This window comes from Colletes gigas, unplaced genomic scaffold (assembly GCF_013123115.1).
Source record: "Colletes gigas isolate AHSC1104 unplaced genomic scaffold, ASM1312311v1 Colletes_gigas_Sc00013, whole genome shotgun sequence".
In the NCBI taxonomy this organism is placed as follows: Eukaryota; Metazoa; Arthropoda; class Insecta; order Hymenoptera; family Colletidae; genus Colletes; species Colletes gigas.
Window position 1 is genome coordinate 5,486,232 of NW_025106642.1, and position 19,470 is coordinate 5,505,701.

The window sequence follows — 19,470 nt, forward strand, 5'->3', positions numbered from 1 at the left end:
TCTGAAAGTTAATTTCTTTGATCATTCTGTAGGGCCATATATGCTATGCCATTTTGAATTTGGTATTTTCAATTCCGAATTCGTAATCAGAGACCCCAAAAACCCTTGAGTAATATTTTTACGCAATTCCCGTCTGCCATATTGAATCCACCATTTTGGATTTTACATTTTCAACACCGAATTCGTAATCATCGACCCCAAAACCCACAAACAATAAGTTTCACAGCAATATGTCAAAAAGAAAAGTTCAATATTCTGTTATAGTTATTAATATTCAGTTAAATATTATAGATTGATAAAAATATTAATTTATTATATGTTTCTTACTGTGGAATATTTTAGCTCTTCTGGGCGGCCCAGACAGCTGCTTCGAAAAAGTACTACGCGTTAAAACTAACACACACAATGCACGACAAACTAGAAAAGGGCTAAACAGACAACACATGCAAGACTTCAACAGTATTCTTAAGATGTGTTCAAGCGTGTGTGACATTAGAATAATTTATATTATGATTTTCATGTTTCCTCTTTTCGCCGCTGTGCGCAGCCCTACCGACTCGAGTTCCCTCCGAGAGGCGCAGTAGCACGTACGCACGTACAAGTAAGTGCGTGCCACAGCGACGAGAAACCAGTCTCACGTCGATTTTTGCGACGATGGAACGACTACTGTCTTCAAGGAATCGACAGGGCCGTATATGCCCACATGTCTTACCAACTTGGGCGGACAACGACCGTTCGAACGATATGTTTAAACGTTAATCGACAATATACCACTTCCCAATAATTTCGAATCGTTTCGCGATTTTTCGAAACTGCGACATTCCCCGGCACAGAACCAACGTTCAACAAGTTTGTACGATGTTATTGCGTACTCACGTGTGCGATTCCCAGAAACGTCGACAGCATCGCCCGTCGTAACGTTGTCTTCTTAATTTTCAGTCACATACTCAAAAAATTGATGTTCATACTTGTACCGAACACTTTCTTCGGAGCCGCTTGCCGCTTCGTTGACCATCGGCGGCGCTCGTAAGTGCTCGTCGGGCCCACTGCAACCGCCACCTGTCGCCGTCGAACGAAATCACGACTCGTCTTTGACAAGGCGCGCGTATTCTTGACTCGGCCAGCGTGGGAGTAAGGCTGTCCACGAGAGACGCCTGGGAAGGTGGTCGATCAATCGCCTTCTTAAGTTTACTTCAACATTTTACGTTCGTAGCCGTCAGTACTATCGAACGATCGACCGATAACCGTAGTACAAACCGCGAGTGAGTTATTCGAGTTCGGATCAACGGGATCTCGGTGTTTCTGTCACGGAATTAAAAAGAATCATCGTGCTCGCCGTGGAACCGGCATCGTCGCGAAACAAATTACAGTGAAAACGGAACCACAACACGCGTACGCGTTCGGTGGATACTATACGCGTTTCGTTTCCCCGTGATCGTTGCTTGACACTAAAATAAAAATCAACGGAACTGAAAGTGCATTGTGATACGATGTAGACTTTGACTCTTCTTGAGTGGATTGACACAAAGACCTGCCGGGGTGATACCGGTGAAATTTTAAACGTCCGATCGTGATAAGGGAACGTGCTACGAGTCGGTGACGCTTCGTTCTCGATGCGAAACTTGGTACCGTTGCAGTTGTAAGGGCGTTTAAAAATTCGGAGTGTTATTTAGTGCGCTATTATTCAGTGTGCGGTGTCAGTGTAGTAGATATGCGTCGATCTGTATTGTGAAGGTGCCTGAGGAATTCTTCCTGGATCGAAAGGCCCTGGATAAAAGATGGGGCCAGCCAAGATTGTTGGGGTTTACGTTCTCTTCGTGGTGGCGTACGTCCTTAACGCAGACGTCATCGAAGAAAGAGGTGAGTGTTTTGTTCAGTTCTCTTCGTTCCAAGGAAATTATACCGAATCCCGGGGACTGCTATTCCAAACTATTCTACAAATATGATATCCCGTGCTAATCGAAGAGCATCGAATGCTTGCACGCGAAATAGCTGCGCGTATTATTTATAGCACACGTGACCAATATTTATGGTTACCAAATTAGCGTCATGCATAGTCTATTATTCAGGAAACTACGCTCGAATAAATATTCGACTCCGTTATTTTAGTTTCTTGCGATAAAGCCTTTCTATTTATTGCGCGTAATTTGTCCGCGGTTCTGCAATTAAATTATCTGTTTTGAACGAAAGATAAAAGTTTGAGGCGATACAAATAGATCATTTTCTTATGCAACGCGAATTTATTTCCAAGTACGAAACGAATGTTGCAATAATAATGGTACCAATGTTGTTTTCAACTCTCAATTAATTGTTGGTGTAATCGTTTGGCGTACAGTATATTTTTTTTGTACATTTATTCGTACAAGTTTCGTTCCTCTGTATGTTTCATCTGGAGTCGCCTTATCGAAGTTAAAACAAGGAATTCGCTATCTCGCTTGAAACAATAAGCAGACACTATTACCTTGCAGATAAGCAAACGAAAAGTCGCGTGAACGTGATTATTTTCCTTTGGTTCCCGGTTGAAAGTAAAATGAGAATTTCTCGACAATGATTCAACCGATGCTTCGTCGCGCAAACGCACTGTAATAAATGTTGAAAGAATTTAATGGTGTGGATCACAAATTCTTTAACTTTTCGTCACATGGCCGCTGTGTACACGGCAAGTTAAATATATCTTGTTAAATGGCTAATTAGGCCTTAATAAGATCGGTTCACCCAGAGCGCTCGGGCAAGAATGAGGCCAATGGTACAACGCGTCTCGTTGGAACTTTTGTTGAATCTATCAAACGCACTGTCAGGTGTATTTTCAATCTTTCTTACTGGAACGATCAATTTGCACGTGACAAACGAGCACGCTATGGTTAATTAACAGAGACTCGATACATCGAACGCGGATGAATAATGTGTCGCGAGTTCGCTTACGTAGCTCATGATTAGATTTGAAATTTACGATAACGCTATCGTTCGTCTTGTACGTTCAGTATTTATTATTTTATGTTATTGGGACGATGGATCGTCGATGTTAATCTCGCGGACGATCCGATTTCTTGCGATCGTATCGAACGAACTTATTATCGAAAGAGATCCTTCTGGCAACGATGACGCGCAATTACAGCGTACGACGAAAGAACAGCTTGCAGGGCTTCTAAAAGGGAGGTACCAAATATGGGAGGGAAACTGCAGAATCAAAGATCATGAGCCGATTCTTCATTGAATTCTTCGGTGGAGTATCGGTCGGCTGAAAAAGCCGCAGCAACCTGCGGAAGAGGCAAGAACGCGTTCCCTCGCGTTCTTGACGCAACGTCTCTTCTCTTTTCTCTCTTTAGTATGCCGAGGAAAGACATAGAGGAGCGGTAGCCAGCCGACCGTGAAGTCGAGACTCGAATCGAACGCTACAATTTCGCGGCGGGTATGTTACGACCGGGAACCAGAAATATGTAACCGATCTTCGACGATCGACGATGCTCGAACGAAAATCAACCAACAACCGAGTCTGTAAACGTTGCTCCGTTTGCTTTATTTCGAGCAGAATAGTTTTATTTTCGAATAAACCATAGCGGTCGCTGATTAAACCGTCGTTTTAGAGGAGTCGTTGCCAATCGTGTGTTTATTATTACCACTTGACCGTCGGTAGAATGTTATTTTAATTAACTGTTATTCGTCCGATTCGTCGAGTACGCGAGCAGTATCCTTTCACCGCGTCAGAAACGTTTAATAACATTATTAATTCATTTTCCAAGCAGTGCGAGGTGAAACATTTTTCCGTTCGGTTCCCCTCGCGTTTCGAACTTGTTAGACTCGTTTGCTACGAATTTTTCAACGCGTTCCTTCGGTTAATAATTAATTCCGGCGAACGTTCACCGCGGACACGAGCGTCGTATGGAAAATTAGTATGGGATTGCGATGGCGTTCCCACGAATTCGTAACGAGTCGCATGGATGCAAGGGAACGAGCCCGGGTCAACACCACTTGAACCGATGTCGATGACGAAGATCGCAACCGATGACGCATCACCTCGCGAATCATCTTGCGCGATGATGTTTCCAAGTGATTTGACCATCGTAAAGTCCATCTCTTTGCCCGGCATCCGTGGTACGTCTCAATTTTCTTCTCCGCGTCGCCCGAACGGCGCTCCATTTCCATCGAAAACGTTTTATTGCGAATAACATGTCCGCCTGGCAGAGATTACAGATTGTGTCAACTTTGAAGCGAATGTACCGTCGATAAACAGCAGTATACACAACTGTTAATGGTGTTGCTCGAGCGAATACAAGATAAACGGTTTTACAGCGTCGGATTATTACCGTTTACGTATCTCGAGCAATATTTCGATGGGAATTTACGTTTCGAGCGATCATCGATGTCAAGTTTCTCCGGTTTGCCATCGATTTCCGAGCATCTTGAAAACTGTAACGCTCTTGACTTACCGTGAATGAACTTTAGTAGCATTGGATGTTCAACAATTGAGCTATCTCTGCTGGTGCAGCGGCGGCAGCAGAAGCAATCAGGGTCGAGCGACAATGCATTCACCTCGTGCATCGACCACGCTTTACTTGGTACATTGTCTCGCGTTCTAACGATATACTTATTTCTCTATATTACTTCGTGACAGGCAAACTCCATTTCCGCTATGTAAACGTTTTCATAACGAGTATTACAACGAGCACGAGGCACTGTCTTCTTAACTTTGGTAAAAAATAATATTCGCGTTAGAAGTAATTCCTCCATAATTAGTGTTTTCGTGCCTTACGAGATATCTGCTTCGCGATATTTCGTGAAAAAATCGATCGTAAACGCGCGGGATGCTTATGTACGTACAATGGATAAAGAAAATCAGTGAATAGTCGGGTGTAATCGGGAACTAATAAATGCAATGTGTTAATTAGAGGGAAGCGCGAAGCTTGTGTTCTGAATCAGTGAGAACATGACTATGTCAATCTATATCCGAGGGTCTGCAGACCCACGTGTCTGGTAAATCGAGAAAGAGACCGAAGTAACGTAGTTCAATTACAAGGAACGCATTCACAGCTGGTTGTAGACACGAGCCTGAGTGTACCGGGCTTAACCGTAATTGTTTAATGGGCTAATGAAATGATACACCCGCCGAATCTAAGCGCTCACAAAAAGCCAATTGTGCTCCACCGACATTCCACGATTATTCTGACTTCGCTGAACGATCCATACGTGATCTGTCCACGTGGCGTTGATTCGCTGCTAAAGAATTTTAGTAAAGCAACGTACGATGTATGACCTCGATGTACGTTAAATCGACATATTTTTATCGTTTGTTTCACATCGCACCTGCTCTGAAACCTTGTTATTGATATCAAATGCGAAACAGAGGTAACAAAACGTAATTTCGTTCGTAGCTATTCGCGTAGCAATAATAATACCTTCTCGACATACGTACGAGTCCGTAATTTATGTTGAATATTGAAAACGGAAATCTGGCAACGCGGTGAAGAAAATCGGAGCGAAATACAGTCCGTTTACCTTGCGGGCGAAAGATGTATCCCGCTGTGAGGGTTTAACGGTGGCTACCTCTCCTTCATTCATGTGCTTTTCGTTCTATGAAGGAATCCCCGAGTGACCTTCCCTGTAGTTACGATAGTATTGACTCCGATGTTACGAGGAACTTGATTCTGTAATATTTTCTGCGCTCCTACAGATGTTTTTCCTCCAGAATGAAATCGAACAATTTTATACTTTAATACTTGCATTAAGAATTGTTCCATATAGATAATTCTGGTTAAACGTATCCAAGCATAACTTGAAAAGTACCTTGATTTAAATATCTGTTGCGAAGAATGGCCTAATTGCTAGTCTAATCCGGTTTGGAATGATCACTAAGTAAAATCTATGTAACACTGCGTTAATATAATGTATACGCGTGTCAAGTATGCCTTTCTGCAAGAATTATAAAACGTGCGAAATTCCTTGTCTTAGCGTATTACTTTAACGTATTACTCGTATACTTTATAAAGGCACTTAAGAGGAACACAACATTTATCAACGGATGCATCAATCGATCCATGCATAAAATCTAAGAATTACGAAAAGTACAAACCCTCAAAATTATATTATCGATAGGAGTTTCTCGAAATATTGCTTTGAAATTACCGCAAGCATTTGGAAAGGAGCGTTATCGTAACTCGACGAACCGATTCCACCGCGACGCCAGAACTCTTTTTTTCCCTCGTTCGCTTTTACTTACGTCGTCGCTCGATATTCAATCTTGCGTGAAAGATATTTTGCGGTTTTCGACCATCGATCGCTGTCAGTTCTCATCTGCGTTTTTTCTTGCGCCCTGTACGTGAGAAAATTGCGCAACGATTCCTTCGAAAACCCGTACGCGGAGTACACGCTCGAAATCGCGTCTGGTCGCTCGCGAGAAACAAGTTCAAAGACCCGTGGCGCGCATTCATCGCGACGAAAGGTTTTAAATTGGCCCTCGAAGGCGAGGATCAACCTTTTTACAATCGAGTATTGAAGTTCAACGCCATTTTACCGACGCGTAATCCTAACGGGGACATTCAACGCCATGCCCGGGCGTGAAATTTGAATCGTACGAGTCTCAAGGAGCATGGTCACACTTCGAGGGTCACTAACAGGAAAGGATCTTAGCCTCTTCTTAATGGCGACTGATTGTAAGAGTCTAAAGTGTCCGCTATTCGACGAAGCAAAAAGGACCGTCGCGACGCGCGTTCGCGTAACGTCGACAACCGTAGTTTCTCTTCCGTCGAACCGCGAGAAGAAGGCTCGGAAACATTTTATTCGTTTCGCGGAAGATCCCCGTAAAGCTACGGGCAGCGTGCCTTTCTTTACCCGCGTTGGGAATTAAATAACCGAGACCAGTGAAATTCTGCGAATCGTTGAGAAATCGGATTATCAGCGATACAATGTTGTATAATTTATGAAATGTAAACACGAACTTTCTATTGCACGCTGAGCGAACAATGCGTGGCTCGCTGGACCACGTACTGGAAACGCGGCAAGAAAGTATTCGACGCTGGTAACGCATTAAAAAGTAAAATTCAGATCGAAAGTCTTAATTGCGCGGTTCGGGTAAACGCTGACGCGAAAACGGTTCCGCGCGAGAAACGGGCCATTGTCCGCTCCTGCGTAGACGTTTTTACCCCGGTTCAGAAACAAACGACGAAACAAGGATTCCTTTGATGATTCCAAGTCTTTGAGAGCAACCTCCTTGAGACGAACTGGCTCGACCAATAATACATAGTGACTTAACACCAGCAACACTCGGTGCGCCTCGGGTGCGAAGTGAGCATAAATGCGAGACGGTGGAGTTTAATTGAGGTTGATGAGGGGGGCGCTCGTATTGGCCCGGAATTCAATGCCGCGATGATGTTCCTTGCTTGTAGCAAGACGTTGTCTTTGAGAGAATGCGTCGGAAAAATCGATGAACTCGCCTAATTCTTCGTCTGACGAATCCGGGGATCGTGCAACCGTTGCCTCGAGGCGTAATTTTAGAAAGCATGGATCTTTCAAAATATTCCGTACTGTGTATTTGCGTACTTGTTGCTTACACGGTGTGACGTATTTTCGTGATACATGAAGTAACTCTTATTTGTATTATGCAGAATCGAATAATTATTATCGCGTAAAATATCGTTTGTTACGATTCTGAAAGTACCGTGTGTAATTAACTCCGTACTCGAATGGAGAAAATTTCTCGGCCGAGAAGCACCTGAGAAAGTTGCATCGAACCCATTTTGTGTTTCCTAATGTGCCTTTAATGGCATTCCGCATGGTAATTCTCTAAATGCCTTACGAGCGTCTATAGGTGCTTCTTATCAAGCGCGTTTTGTACGCGGCTCGTACGATACTGACTCTTTGAATGGAGGCGTTCCAGCTGCTTCGACGATCGGAGTCGTCAGCATCCTGTCTCAATACACGCTCGTATTTCTATATACAAGAGCAACAAAGATAACGACGATACCAAGGAAGCATTTTTCGCAGATCCACGGGAAACGATATCACGGCGCTGACCTCGAAACTGATAGAATCGCGTACAAAGAAAGAAATCAGTAATTGCTAATGGATGCTTGCGCATTAACAAGTTCGCTTGTTAAGAGATAGATAATGAATAAACGCGGGTACCGCTAGTTGTTCCCTTGTAATGTAGAACGAAGCTAACGAGCACGATCTATAGAAGAACTCTAGAAAAGAATTAACGGAGCATAACGTGCCTGCACTCGATCAGCCTTTAACATTTTCAAATCTAATCGAACGGAACAACTGGAACAGCTGGGACGCGATATAAACTTTAACGACGAGTCTCGCGAGGAATGGCTCGTAAAGTCGAATAGCCCTTGAAACCCCCTTAAAAATCGTGTCTCTCGAGTATCCACGATTTCATTAAAATTATAGAACGACAATATCGGTTCCGAGAAAGCTTCCGTAACCTGTTGAAGATGCTCGAGAGCTACGGTAATGATTCTCAAGTTGAACGTTTCCATCCTTTCCAACTAGCGGGGGATTTAAAGACATTTAAAGAACAGCTAGTGTCGAATTTGACGTTACATACTTGTTTCAAGAATCATCGCTGTAGCTGTCTCGAAAGACGGTGACTCGCGTCGATGCTCTTGAAACGCGGTTCCTGAAAGTTTTCGACCAGGAACCCGGTCGTGGACAACCCCACCACATGGTTGCAGGTTGCGTGCCGCGGTTGCGGAGCAAGAACCTCCCCTTTTGCCAGGAGTAACGCGTACGTTTCGCGTCCATCCTCTGCTACCTTCGACATTCCTTCCCGTCCTGCACATCCCGTCCCCTGTTCCATTCAGGCATAATAACCGTGCAGTTTCCCAGCGCGTCTTCAATGGGCGAAGATTGCACGCTACGAGACCTCAGGCCGGTCCTCGCCGTCCTCTTCCTCTCCCGCAGCAGTTGTACCGTCTCCTTCTCGTCTTCGTTATTTCTCCTCCCTTCTTCCACCCCTTTTTCGTCTTTCTGTTTTCTCCTGCTTCGCCTCCTCCTCGTCCTCCGCCTCTGTATTTCTTCTTTTCCGCCCCTCTCCTCCAATTTCTCTCGTACCACGGTCCCCATTCTTCGGGGGGACAGCAACAGCGTCTCGCGGATATAATTTTTGGTCGTATTGGTCGAAACAAGTGTTTGCAAACTACATTTTACGGTTAGAAATGTTTCCTTGCGGAAAGCTAGGCTAGACAAAGACATTTTCCGTAATGCGTCATTAGGGAAGGGTCAGACTACCTGATAATTCGTAAAGTTTCCTGGTAATTAATTTCAGGTAACGACGTTGCCAGTCACGCTTTTGTTAGACAAACTGCGATTCTACGGTTCGGAAGTTGTACACGATGACTGTATAAATTGTTATCGGTTTCCTCGAATTTGTTTTCGATGGTCATGGGACCGACGCGAGGCGATTCGCGCGTAAAACAGAAGTCCAACAAACCTTAATTATAGTCGCAGGGGCGATGCGTACGAGGGAATATCGTGCTGTTGCCGTGTTCTCACGTGTTCTTCTAGTTTCTCGTCACGCGAGTAAAGGCGACATCCGATTCCCAGTAGGAAAAAGGTACGGAGCGTTACGATAGGAAAGAACGTTTCTTTATTTTCCGCTTATTTTCCCTCGTCGTTCGGTATGTTATCCCACAAATCGACGGGAAAACTCACAACAAGATCGTCTCCGCTTTTCCTAGCTTTCGATTATTTGTATTGTTGGAAAATTAACTTAAATTAAGATAGCACGGTCGTCCATTGTCGTCGATACGGTGACTTTCCCAGCTCGTTGGAATTTTCATTTCAATCAACAAGAGCTCATACTTTAGCGAACGTCGATGTTTATGATAACTGTATCACGAACGCTCGGTATGCTAGCGGATTCCACGTAAGCCCTTCTGCTCGTCGGAATCTGATGTGCGCGATCAACAAAAGAATCGTATTGCTCGGCCATGTAAGGCGATGTTTTCCTGTCCGACGACTAGCTCGTGTAAAATTGCGACGTGCTCCCGTGTACCGAAAGGATGAAGAACGAGTCACATCCGTCCGTCTCCGCGGTTCGATACGCCGCAAGACGAGGCCGCGGTCGCAAGGTGGCTCCCTTCTATACCAAATGGGGCAACCCGTCTCGAAGAAAACAGCCCAGATATGTCTCCCGGGACTTAGCGCTCGTCCAAACCGGGACTCGATATCGCGAACTCGCGTTCTGTTCTCTTCGTCGGTCGGGGTGAATGTCCACTGGTCGTCGTCGTCGGCCAGACTGGATGAACAAGTGAACTCGAGCTCCCATTCCTTCGTGTCTTCAACGTATCCATCTAACCTTCGGGCAACGCCACGGTCACGCATCGACGATCTTTCATCGATGCATTTTCTAGTCGCGTAATGCAATCTGGCTTCGATCATCGATACCAAAAACGTACCGAAATAATTATTACTCCACGGAGGCTTCAAGCAGTAGCCTTTGGAGGGAACGAAACCGAGGATTTTATTGAAAGCGCGAAGAAAGGAGTCCGTCACATGGCGTTGACTGTGGTCGAGATCGCACAAACCTTACTTCCTTTCACGATCCTGATTCGCCGAACGGACTGCACGGACGTACGAGTCTCTTTTGCACCTACAGGACATCCCCGTGCCGTCGCACGATACGGCATGTGCACCGAGAAAATGGCGCATCCGCGAAGAATAGGCATAAAGAAAATCTGGCTGGGCATTGTTGCCAGGACTCGGGAGAATCTCGGATGGTGTGGCGGCAGTAGGCGAGACAGGAGATCCAAGAGGGATGAAAGACACCGGGGGTTAGGTTACTCGAGGGGCCACGACACTCAGGTACCGCATTGTTGTGTCGTGGTCGTGGTACGAATCGCCGTAGCCAGCCCTGTGCATCGCGGAGGTGGATAAGCGGGCAGGAGAACCGAGACTAACCTGCGAGCCTGTTTGTAGGTGGCACTGAACTTGAGACGGGAACTCGCCTCCAAGGGACACAAAAAAGGAAGAGGGCGATACGTCGGCATAGTTAGTTTGCATGCACCTTGCGGTCGAGCCGTGTTTAGAACGGTAAGGATCCCTCGAACAAAAAGATAAGCGAAGGATGAACGACCTTTGGAGTAACGTGTTTTCGCCGGACGGGAATGACGTTAAAGAAATCATTAGCGAAAAATTATGATCGTTCGAAGATCGACGAGACCCTGTCGATATTTCGTCAAGGTTTACAAATATATACGACACGCACAAAGCGATCGATGGGAGCAGAGATCTTGTTCGGTGTCACACGTTGGCCACCCATGCAGCATGCTGAAGTGCAACGTGTGCAAGATACAAGCTCGTCGTCGTAGTGAAAGAACCACCATAGCGCGGCGAAGATATAACGTTACATTCTGGTAGCTGGCTTGGTATGGGAACGCCACTGAGATGGAAGTGCGAGAAGAAGCAGCGGCATGTAGCTTGCCTCTCGTCGGACACAATCGCGGTTAAAGAACACCGTGTTGGTTCAACTCGGTGTACGCGCGAGGAATAAGATACTCTTCGGTTACGTTCGTAGAGGATAGCCTTACTTTGATTCCGCAATACGGTAAATACACGGTCAAATTATATGCCTACGATTCTGGTACCATCGATCCTGATCTTGTACATCTTGACGTTCGAAAAATTCGAACGATCGTCTCTTCGAGTCTGGTTCGTTCAAGGTTGTTTGCTGTCTTTCGGTGTCTAAATTTTTTTACCGACCCCTGGCACAGCTCGGCGAAAACGGAGCCGCACGCAAAGTTCGTTTCGCCTGCGCGCCGCAGGAGAGGACATCGTGTTCTCGTAAAAAGGCGAAAAAAGTTAGTTTGCCGGCCATGTGCGCATGGTTGGCACACTTGGTAGCAGCGCCGTGTCGAAGCACATGTCGAGCTTCTTGCCGACCATTTTTTCGCCGATGTACGGAGTCAAGAAACGCCTCTACCTCGTGTTCGACGCGCAAGTCGGTAACGTGCCTCGCTAACACGCGTGAAATTACGCGAAACTTGATTGACTCTACGAAACACGTCGACAGAAAATTTCCTGTTCTAAATTGCCATCTTGGCGTGCCTAGCGCGTGGATCTTAATAACCTGTATCTTCTACCGTGATAAACATTCGAAGGCCGATGCAATTCGTACAAGGTACAAGGATACTCGTTAAACTGTGTAATCCTTGATCGAACGCGTATAAATCAATTCAAGGTTTTCTTTCTAGTCCCATTACGATAAAAGAAAGACACGCTGGCATCCCACGTGTCTTCCCGCGCCCTTAGCAGTCTGTTTTTCTTGCGCCATTCTTTATCCATCTCAGACGATATATAATATCGTACCCTTTTTTCGTTCGAATCTGCCATCAGGCAACGAAAAAGACCACGTTACTTAGCTCGTCGTTAATAATTATCTCCGTTGGAAATAACCAAACCTAGGCGTTGGACTTTTTGTCAGAGCTCTGCTAACTTTCATTACAGACGCAGAATGCAAGGTTAATTGAGCGTATAGAAATTGAGTTTGAAACGACACGCATCTGCGAATCACGGGCTCCTATTCAGCGCGCTGACGTCCAATCCCTTTTTTTAGAAACGCGTTGAATAGTAATTATTAGATGCGTCGGAGACTGCTTTTTGGCGGCGGGCACAGATATAATGAAAGCGGTGGGTGGAAGACGCGCAACGATAGCCCCCTCGACGCCCATTGTGTTTACCAACTATTCTTCTATCCTCGAAATTCTCGCGTCTCTCTCCCCCTTCGATCTCGATGACACGGGAGATTTCTCCTCGAAACGAAAGATAGGGTCACGGTCAATGCAATCTACGTAGTATCGAGGTTGCTTTGTACGCGGGAGCCAACAATACCGGTGCTAGATGGTCCTGCACCGGCAACGCGGACCCCGTAAAAAAAAGCCATACACGGACCACTTCAAGTCAGAGCAACCGGTAGTGAATGCCGACAAGCCAAACGGTTTAATGGTTCGCGTAAAAGATCTTTTTCAGCCTGGTCGTCGTGATCCACCCTCCTCGAAAGCCTGTCGCGGATGCAAATGATTCGACCCCCGTGAACGTCGTTTCGAGATTCAAGAAAACGTGGAATAATATGTTGCTGAAATTTGGAACAAAGCCTCGTGGTATTTTTTAATCGAAGAACAGTGAGGCGTTGTTCCGAGTTAGAAAAATCGTTAACGAGCAAGTTTATGAGAAATTTTACGACCGAACCGTTGGCCTTGCGTCTTTTTGCGAGCCCTTGTGGCTTCTTTCGCGCCTTCTGCCTCGTATCCTCTTGAGACCAGATATTTCCTACCGCGGGGTATCGATGTTTCCTTCGAGAAATCTCTGTGCACGCGGCGCGTTTGCGCCGATGGAACTCGACGGGTTCCACGAAGCGGCGAACCGGGTTCGTGTCGTGAAAGAAGAAGGGTAGATTGGAAAACCAGCACGTAGAGGATAAGGTATTCATGTATTCTATCGACTCGTTGTCTATCTTGTGTGCTCGCTAATGACGTTCGTCGTTCTGATACGGACAACGAATAACGAAAGACCTACGTACGCATTGTTGACGCGCTATATTCTTTGGAAATGTGTTCGATGAAAGGTAATTGGGAAGTTAATATTCGCGACGATGGTTTTCTTGGAGTAATGTCGTCGCCGTTTAGTTTGTTACGCGTGATTCAACATTTTCGAAGGAATTCTTCGCTCGTCCTAGCGCAATATCCAATAATGAACGTAGTTCGGTACGGTCGTTTGATAGTAATAGAACGACGTGCTCGTAAACGTTCGAGTAGTCGGAATGTTTCTTTCACGCTGGTCTTATGTGGCTGTTTACCGGTTTAATGTTGCCTACATGTTTATCGTTCGTACAACGCGTACCGATTTGGTGCATAATTATTTACACGGCGCGCTCGAACAGGGCCTGTGTGCACATGTACACCGTGTTCGTATTAACGTAAATAGGAAAAGAAGATTGCATCGTATTGCTTCTGGACGTTATTATAATAATGGCCGCCCCTGACTCTTCCTCCTGTTACGACCTTACATCGTTCTAGGACGCCGCTCGCGCTGAGCGGAGAAATTGAAATTACATTAATCTCGTATCGGATCGATCTGGAAATATTGCTTCTCCCTTGCAACAGTGTAGTCATTTAAGTTAATTGTACGTAAGACGTATTTTCAAAGCATAAATCGTCCCTCTTAGCGTCCGTTCTTCTGATTTATGTCCGGTCGAGTAATGATTACTTCATAGCGAGTTGGAATTTCGAAATAAATGGCTTTAGTTTGCACCTTGCAACAAAGTAACATAAGTTGTACCATTTGTAGAAGATTTGCCCCGTCTGTGGGAATGAGATTTAATCGCATTCCACCCTTTAGTTGTTGAAATTTATGAGAAAGGGAAGACGGTTCGTTAGTGGGCACATCAATTTAATTTCTCCATCTATCAAAAGGCACGGTTGTCGTAACATGCGATTAGAGATAGAGCGTGAAAAATTTCTGCTGTCAGAGTAACGCTTTGCATTGCAAATTCATTTTATGGGAGCAAAACTCACCTGCTTAGGAAGTATTGGATAAACTTTGTTTATAACGCGGATTCCAGGAGTTTGCTATACTTTGATTCTGGGTATCCGGCTCTATCCAGCAATTTTAGGCGATTCTACCGTTTCGGTGCAGCGTTTCAAAAGTCCCCACAAATTGCAGCTCCTTGGGAGATACTTAAGTGGTTGTTTAGAGATCCACGATGCGCACAAAGGGCGCGTACACAGTCAAAAAGGTCTTCAGGTTCTTCACGATGTCTTTATAGGAGTCCTAGGCGCAGAGTGAAAGGGCAGTTCCGTAAATATTAGGACAGGTCTAACGTGGTAACCCTGTGCTCCTTTGACAATTTATACAGCACCCTTTCTGTCATGGGAAAATCTTCCGAACAATCAATACGTTAATCCATGGAATTTTCCAGTGGCAGGTATTTTTATTCGATCATCGATTATCGCGTTTTAACGGAAACTTCGAAACGTTACGCGGGAGTATAAGTTTCAGAGAAACGTGCTCGTTCATTCATAATTGCGACTCATTGATGAGTTCGTATTGATATATCAATTTACGCGTCGAACGTGCCTCGGATTTACGTTGTTCGAAGTCACGATAAACCGTGTATCGAAATTCGACGCGCTTCTTTCTGTTCTTATCGGACTCTTGTAACAACAAGTGTTTGGTTTAATCGTAAAATATTTCCAGGCATCAGTTTTTAGCCGGCGCCTTGTAAAGAATTCGTGACTCGTTCGAAATATTTTTTTTCATTCTGTTTTTTACTCCGGCACCTCGTTACGAAATTCGAATCTCGTAAGGTCGCGGCGACTAGAATTTCCCACGAGTCGATGCTCATTATCGATCAACACCGTGCAACCCTTCCATCACCGTTCGACCAGTTTCACTACTTTCCCTACGACTACATAGATATACAAATCAGCGACAAATGGTTAAACGCATGAATCGTAGCCAGCTGGTGGGTGTCGAGCAGGTTGTTGCGTGGAACGACGTCGGTGCGCAGTGGTCTTAAAAATTAGTTCCTTTCTCGTACAGTCGGAGGCAGCCGAAGAAAAAGCACCAGGTGCCCCGTAGGAAATGAGCATGAATATCTAATACACAGGCGAACCCGGAAGCGAGGCCTTCTCGTACGAGAGGAGCACGTCCTGTTCTAAGGATTTCGCCTCTTCTCCCTCTTTTCACATGCTCCTTGCCTCGTCGCGTCCCCATGGACACCGGCAGCTGGCCAGCTCGCCTCTTCTTGGTGTTTTAAGGAAACTTATGACGCGTCTGGACCAGAGTCTGAGAAAAACGCAAGCTGCCAGCTTGCCAACGTCTTCGATTACTTCCTTGTCTCGTAACTCATGAGAAGGTGACCCGGGGATTCGTCTTAACACGATACGTGCTCGAAAAAATTAACAGCTTTCCCGATCACGCTTCCGTTTAGTATACAAATAGATCATTTTATTGTCTTATTGTTTCCTCGTGTAACGTGATAAATAGTTCAATAGTACCAATTTTTAAACTTTATATTTTTAATCAACTTTAAAAATCAAAATATATAGAAGTATACACCGTAGTCGAGATAATGGATCGCCCATGGAGGCAGTGTTTGGAAATCCGAAACTACCAGATACAACTGGCGTCACTTGACCCAGGACGATAGCTAATCGAAGCGAGAAATCGCGCAGATGTCGACGTTGGTTGGGTGCTTTGGAACCCGTGAACCGCCGGGTAAAATGGTGCCAAAGCTCCGGTCGTAAACGCGAAAGCTTCGTGAATGGCGTGGCCCATAAGGTGAGCGCGCGTTAGGATCGATACTACATCGGATAGACACGGAAACTGACGTACGATCTTTACATTCACACGATTCATTAATAATGGAGGGAACCCGTGTTATCCTCGAGGTTGGTTCTCCTTTTTCACTCGATTTCTTTTGGAAGCCTTTTACCTGGGACGATGCATCATCCCACGCTCAATGATGAGCAGGTGATGAACCACTGGCCGCCTCCCTCCGCTCAACCATTGCAAACTCCCGAAAGATGGGCCCAAGTTGCCGCAGGTTATGCTATATTCTTTGGGCTTTCTCGTTGGCCTAGGTCATGATTTTCGATCTCAAGCTGCTGGCACCTTGCATCTGCCGTATCTTTCCAATAAATCGCTGAACGCCCTGTACCCTGTATCCTTCGTGTAATTTGCAGCAGTCGCGAGACGTTATTGCGTTAGGCATAATCAATACGATTTTATCTAAACGGGCTTTAATTTTGGTAATTTTGTCTCGCGTCGAATCGATCGAAAGCGTTTCGGTTTCCTCAAATTAGCTAACTTGATTAGCCGCGCGAAAAGGTTTCATTATCCCCCATTAATCAGGCAATTCATTAAACCTCCGTTGCTTCCGCGTATCGTTTCCCGATCGGCGAAAGAATTACGAACCGAACAGAAACACCGACTCGCACCTTCGATGACCACCCACGATATATCAGGATCACCGTCCGCTGATAAACCGAGACCACGATCGGAGAAAAGCAATAGTGGGCGGTCCAGCATTCTGTCGCTGCTGGATAACAACTGTTACGAACACGACGAATAACCCGGCTTTCTCTGGCTCCCTCCTTTGTTCCGTGGTGCATTAATCATTCGCCTCGTGATCACCGGCCGCAAGTAGGTAGTTCGTATTTACCTTGGAACGATCGCGCGAGACCAAAGAGACCGACCCAACGCGTACTCGGTTTCTCCCTTCGAACGAACGCTGACGAGAGACGATCGAACGTAGGGGATGGAACGATCCGACAGGAGGATCCGTCAAGTAGACGCCGAGGACGCGGCCACGTCGCTCGTATTTCTCTTTTAACGACCGCCAGCCTCGCCGTAGCGCAGACCTTCGGCCTCCGAGCAACAGGTGGACTACAAATGAAAGCGCGCCTAGTCTCGTTTTGATCCGCCGCGCCAACGGAGAAGGAATTCAGAGTACTGTCAGAGTACCCACCAATCGAAAAGACACGAATCAACGTAATTGTACGCGAAGTCTTTGACAGAGACTACGTACTTTCGAGAAAAAAATTCCTCACCGAATATCCAATAGCTTTTACAAATCTATTCTATTTTGAAGCCATTTCTTGACCGAACAAACGTAAACAAAATTAAATAATACACGTTTGAAAAATGATTTGGAATTAAATCGTACGTCAAGGGGTTGGTAAAGAAAACTTTCGAAAGTAACGCTAATAGACAAATGCGTTGACTTACTTCCGCGCAAAACACCTCTACCTCAGAGTCCAGTAAACCTAACGGAATCGTCGGACGCTTATAATATATGAAACTATAATGTAGCATTTTATAGGCACCTTGCTGTGCACCATCTCCGATGCCATTGCATCCAACAATAGGCGACTCGTACACACGCGAAGGCGATTTCTCTCGGGACTCGGAGCCTCGTATCTCGTAGCAGGTACCGCGACAAGAAACTCCGACACAATGAATACGTTTCCCCGACGTCGCAACGAGGGACAATCGATCGTTATCCTCGGGCTGTGCGCCGCGGCAAAAGTCCTTCGTTCTTTTATTTCGTTTCGTTTCGCGATTCCAACGACGATCGAGGACAACGCCGAGGACGACGATTCCTGGCGCTCGCTGCGATACAGTTTTCCGTTACTCGAGATGCTCGGGCGAAGTTGGCGAACATCGAGATTGTTTCGTGCTCCGCCAAGCGGGACTGCCGCGAAGAAGGCAACCGGTGGCACTTTGCCTCGCGAAACGTTCGCCATTACCCGAGGAGCGCCGTCATGGACGATCCTGACCTTCGTCGATCTTTCCTCTTCCTTTCCATCCCCAAAATTATACGCCGGAACAGGAGCACAGCCTTTCATTTACTTAATGCCATTTCGTCGAGTCGGTTTTATTTGCCACGGGGGCGGAACGACGCGTGGGCAGCTCGAGATGTCTCGTTGTCGTCGAAATTTTGCTTCACATTTGGCGGATTACCCTGTTTCATTAAAAAATCGGTGTTGAGCCTAAATATCCATTGCAATACTTACAGCTCATTTTTAAAACAGATGACATTTCAAAATGAGTGAACAAAACTTGGACAGTAATGTGATATATACCACACACAAAGAGTTCAATTTCAAGGCTTATAAAATTATTCTCTCTTTCCTAGAAAAATGTATGAATGTTCCTCATGTATGTATGGTTTCAAATGATTAATAAAAAAGAACCCTCGTATATTAGTCGCGACGAGCTGGCATAGTGTCGTTGTATTGTTTCCAAGAAAGCGTCGAAGCCTCGTTCGAGGAAAATATCCAGCCAGTTATCGTCATCGGGATCTCCTTTTTAGTCCGAGCAATAGGCAACGAGAACTCGTACAGATTGCTTAGGAAGGACGGTTACCGTGCAAAAGGTGAACGATAAATTCAGCGCGATTACAGACGTGCACAACGCAGACGAAATACCATGGGTAACCATGCGTAACATCAATCAGTTACGGGTCACGCGCCTTTGTAGGGAACGACAAAGTCGACATGTGTAAAGTCCTGCTCCCTTCTTTACATTCTACTAGTTCGTTCTGTACTCGGAGCCGAGCTCTCTTTTTTTTCTTGCCTCTTTGCGTTCAGCGAACAGATAACGTTCAGACGGTTTATTTCCCTATGGAATCACGGCAGAGCTCTCACGCTTTTCTATTCTAGTCACATGTCGGTAGTTATTTACGTCGATCCTGGAGCATTAACAAGTTACGATTGAGTTTAACGTTGCTACGGTCGCTCCAAACATTCTGTAAAATTTTTCTTCGTACAGACTCGACGACGTTTCATTTGTTTCAAAAGAGTCGTTTTTTTTTATTACGCGAATCTCGTGCTAAATTTATTGCTCTAGCGATATAATTAGTCTAGCAGCTGCCAGATTTATTTCTTTCGTATTGTTCATTTAAGTGCCTTTAAAATTATATTGAAATTCCGCAACCATGGGAGGGTACTCGTTAAACGTTGCGTGTAA

General features: G+C 45.5%; 1 protein-coding gene across 1 annotated transcript in view; it reads left to right on the forward strand.

The window, feature by feature from the left end:
• The first annotated feature begins 1,132 nt into the window (after nt 1–1,132).
• Nucleotides 1,133–19,470, forward strand: part of LOC122399503 (epidermal growth factor receptor) — a 176,151-nt gene continuing 157,813 nt past the window's right edge. Inside the window, exon 1 of the mRNA XM_043400218.1 lies at nt 1,133–1,860. Coding sequence (XP_043256153.1) covers nt 1,779–1,860 — 82 coding nt within the window. The 5' untranslated portion in view covers nt 1,133–1,778. The remainder of the gene's footprint in view (nt 1,861–19,470) is intronic.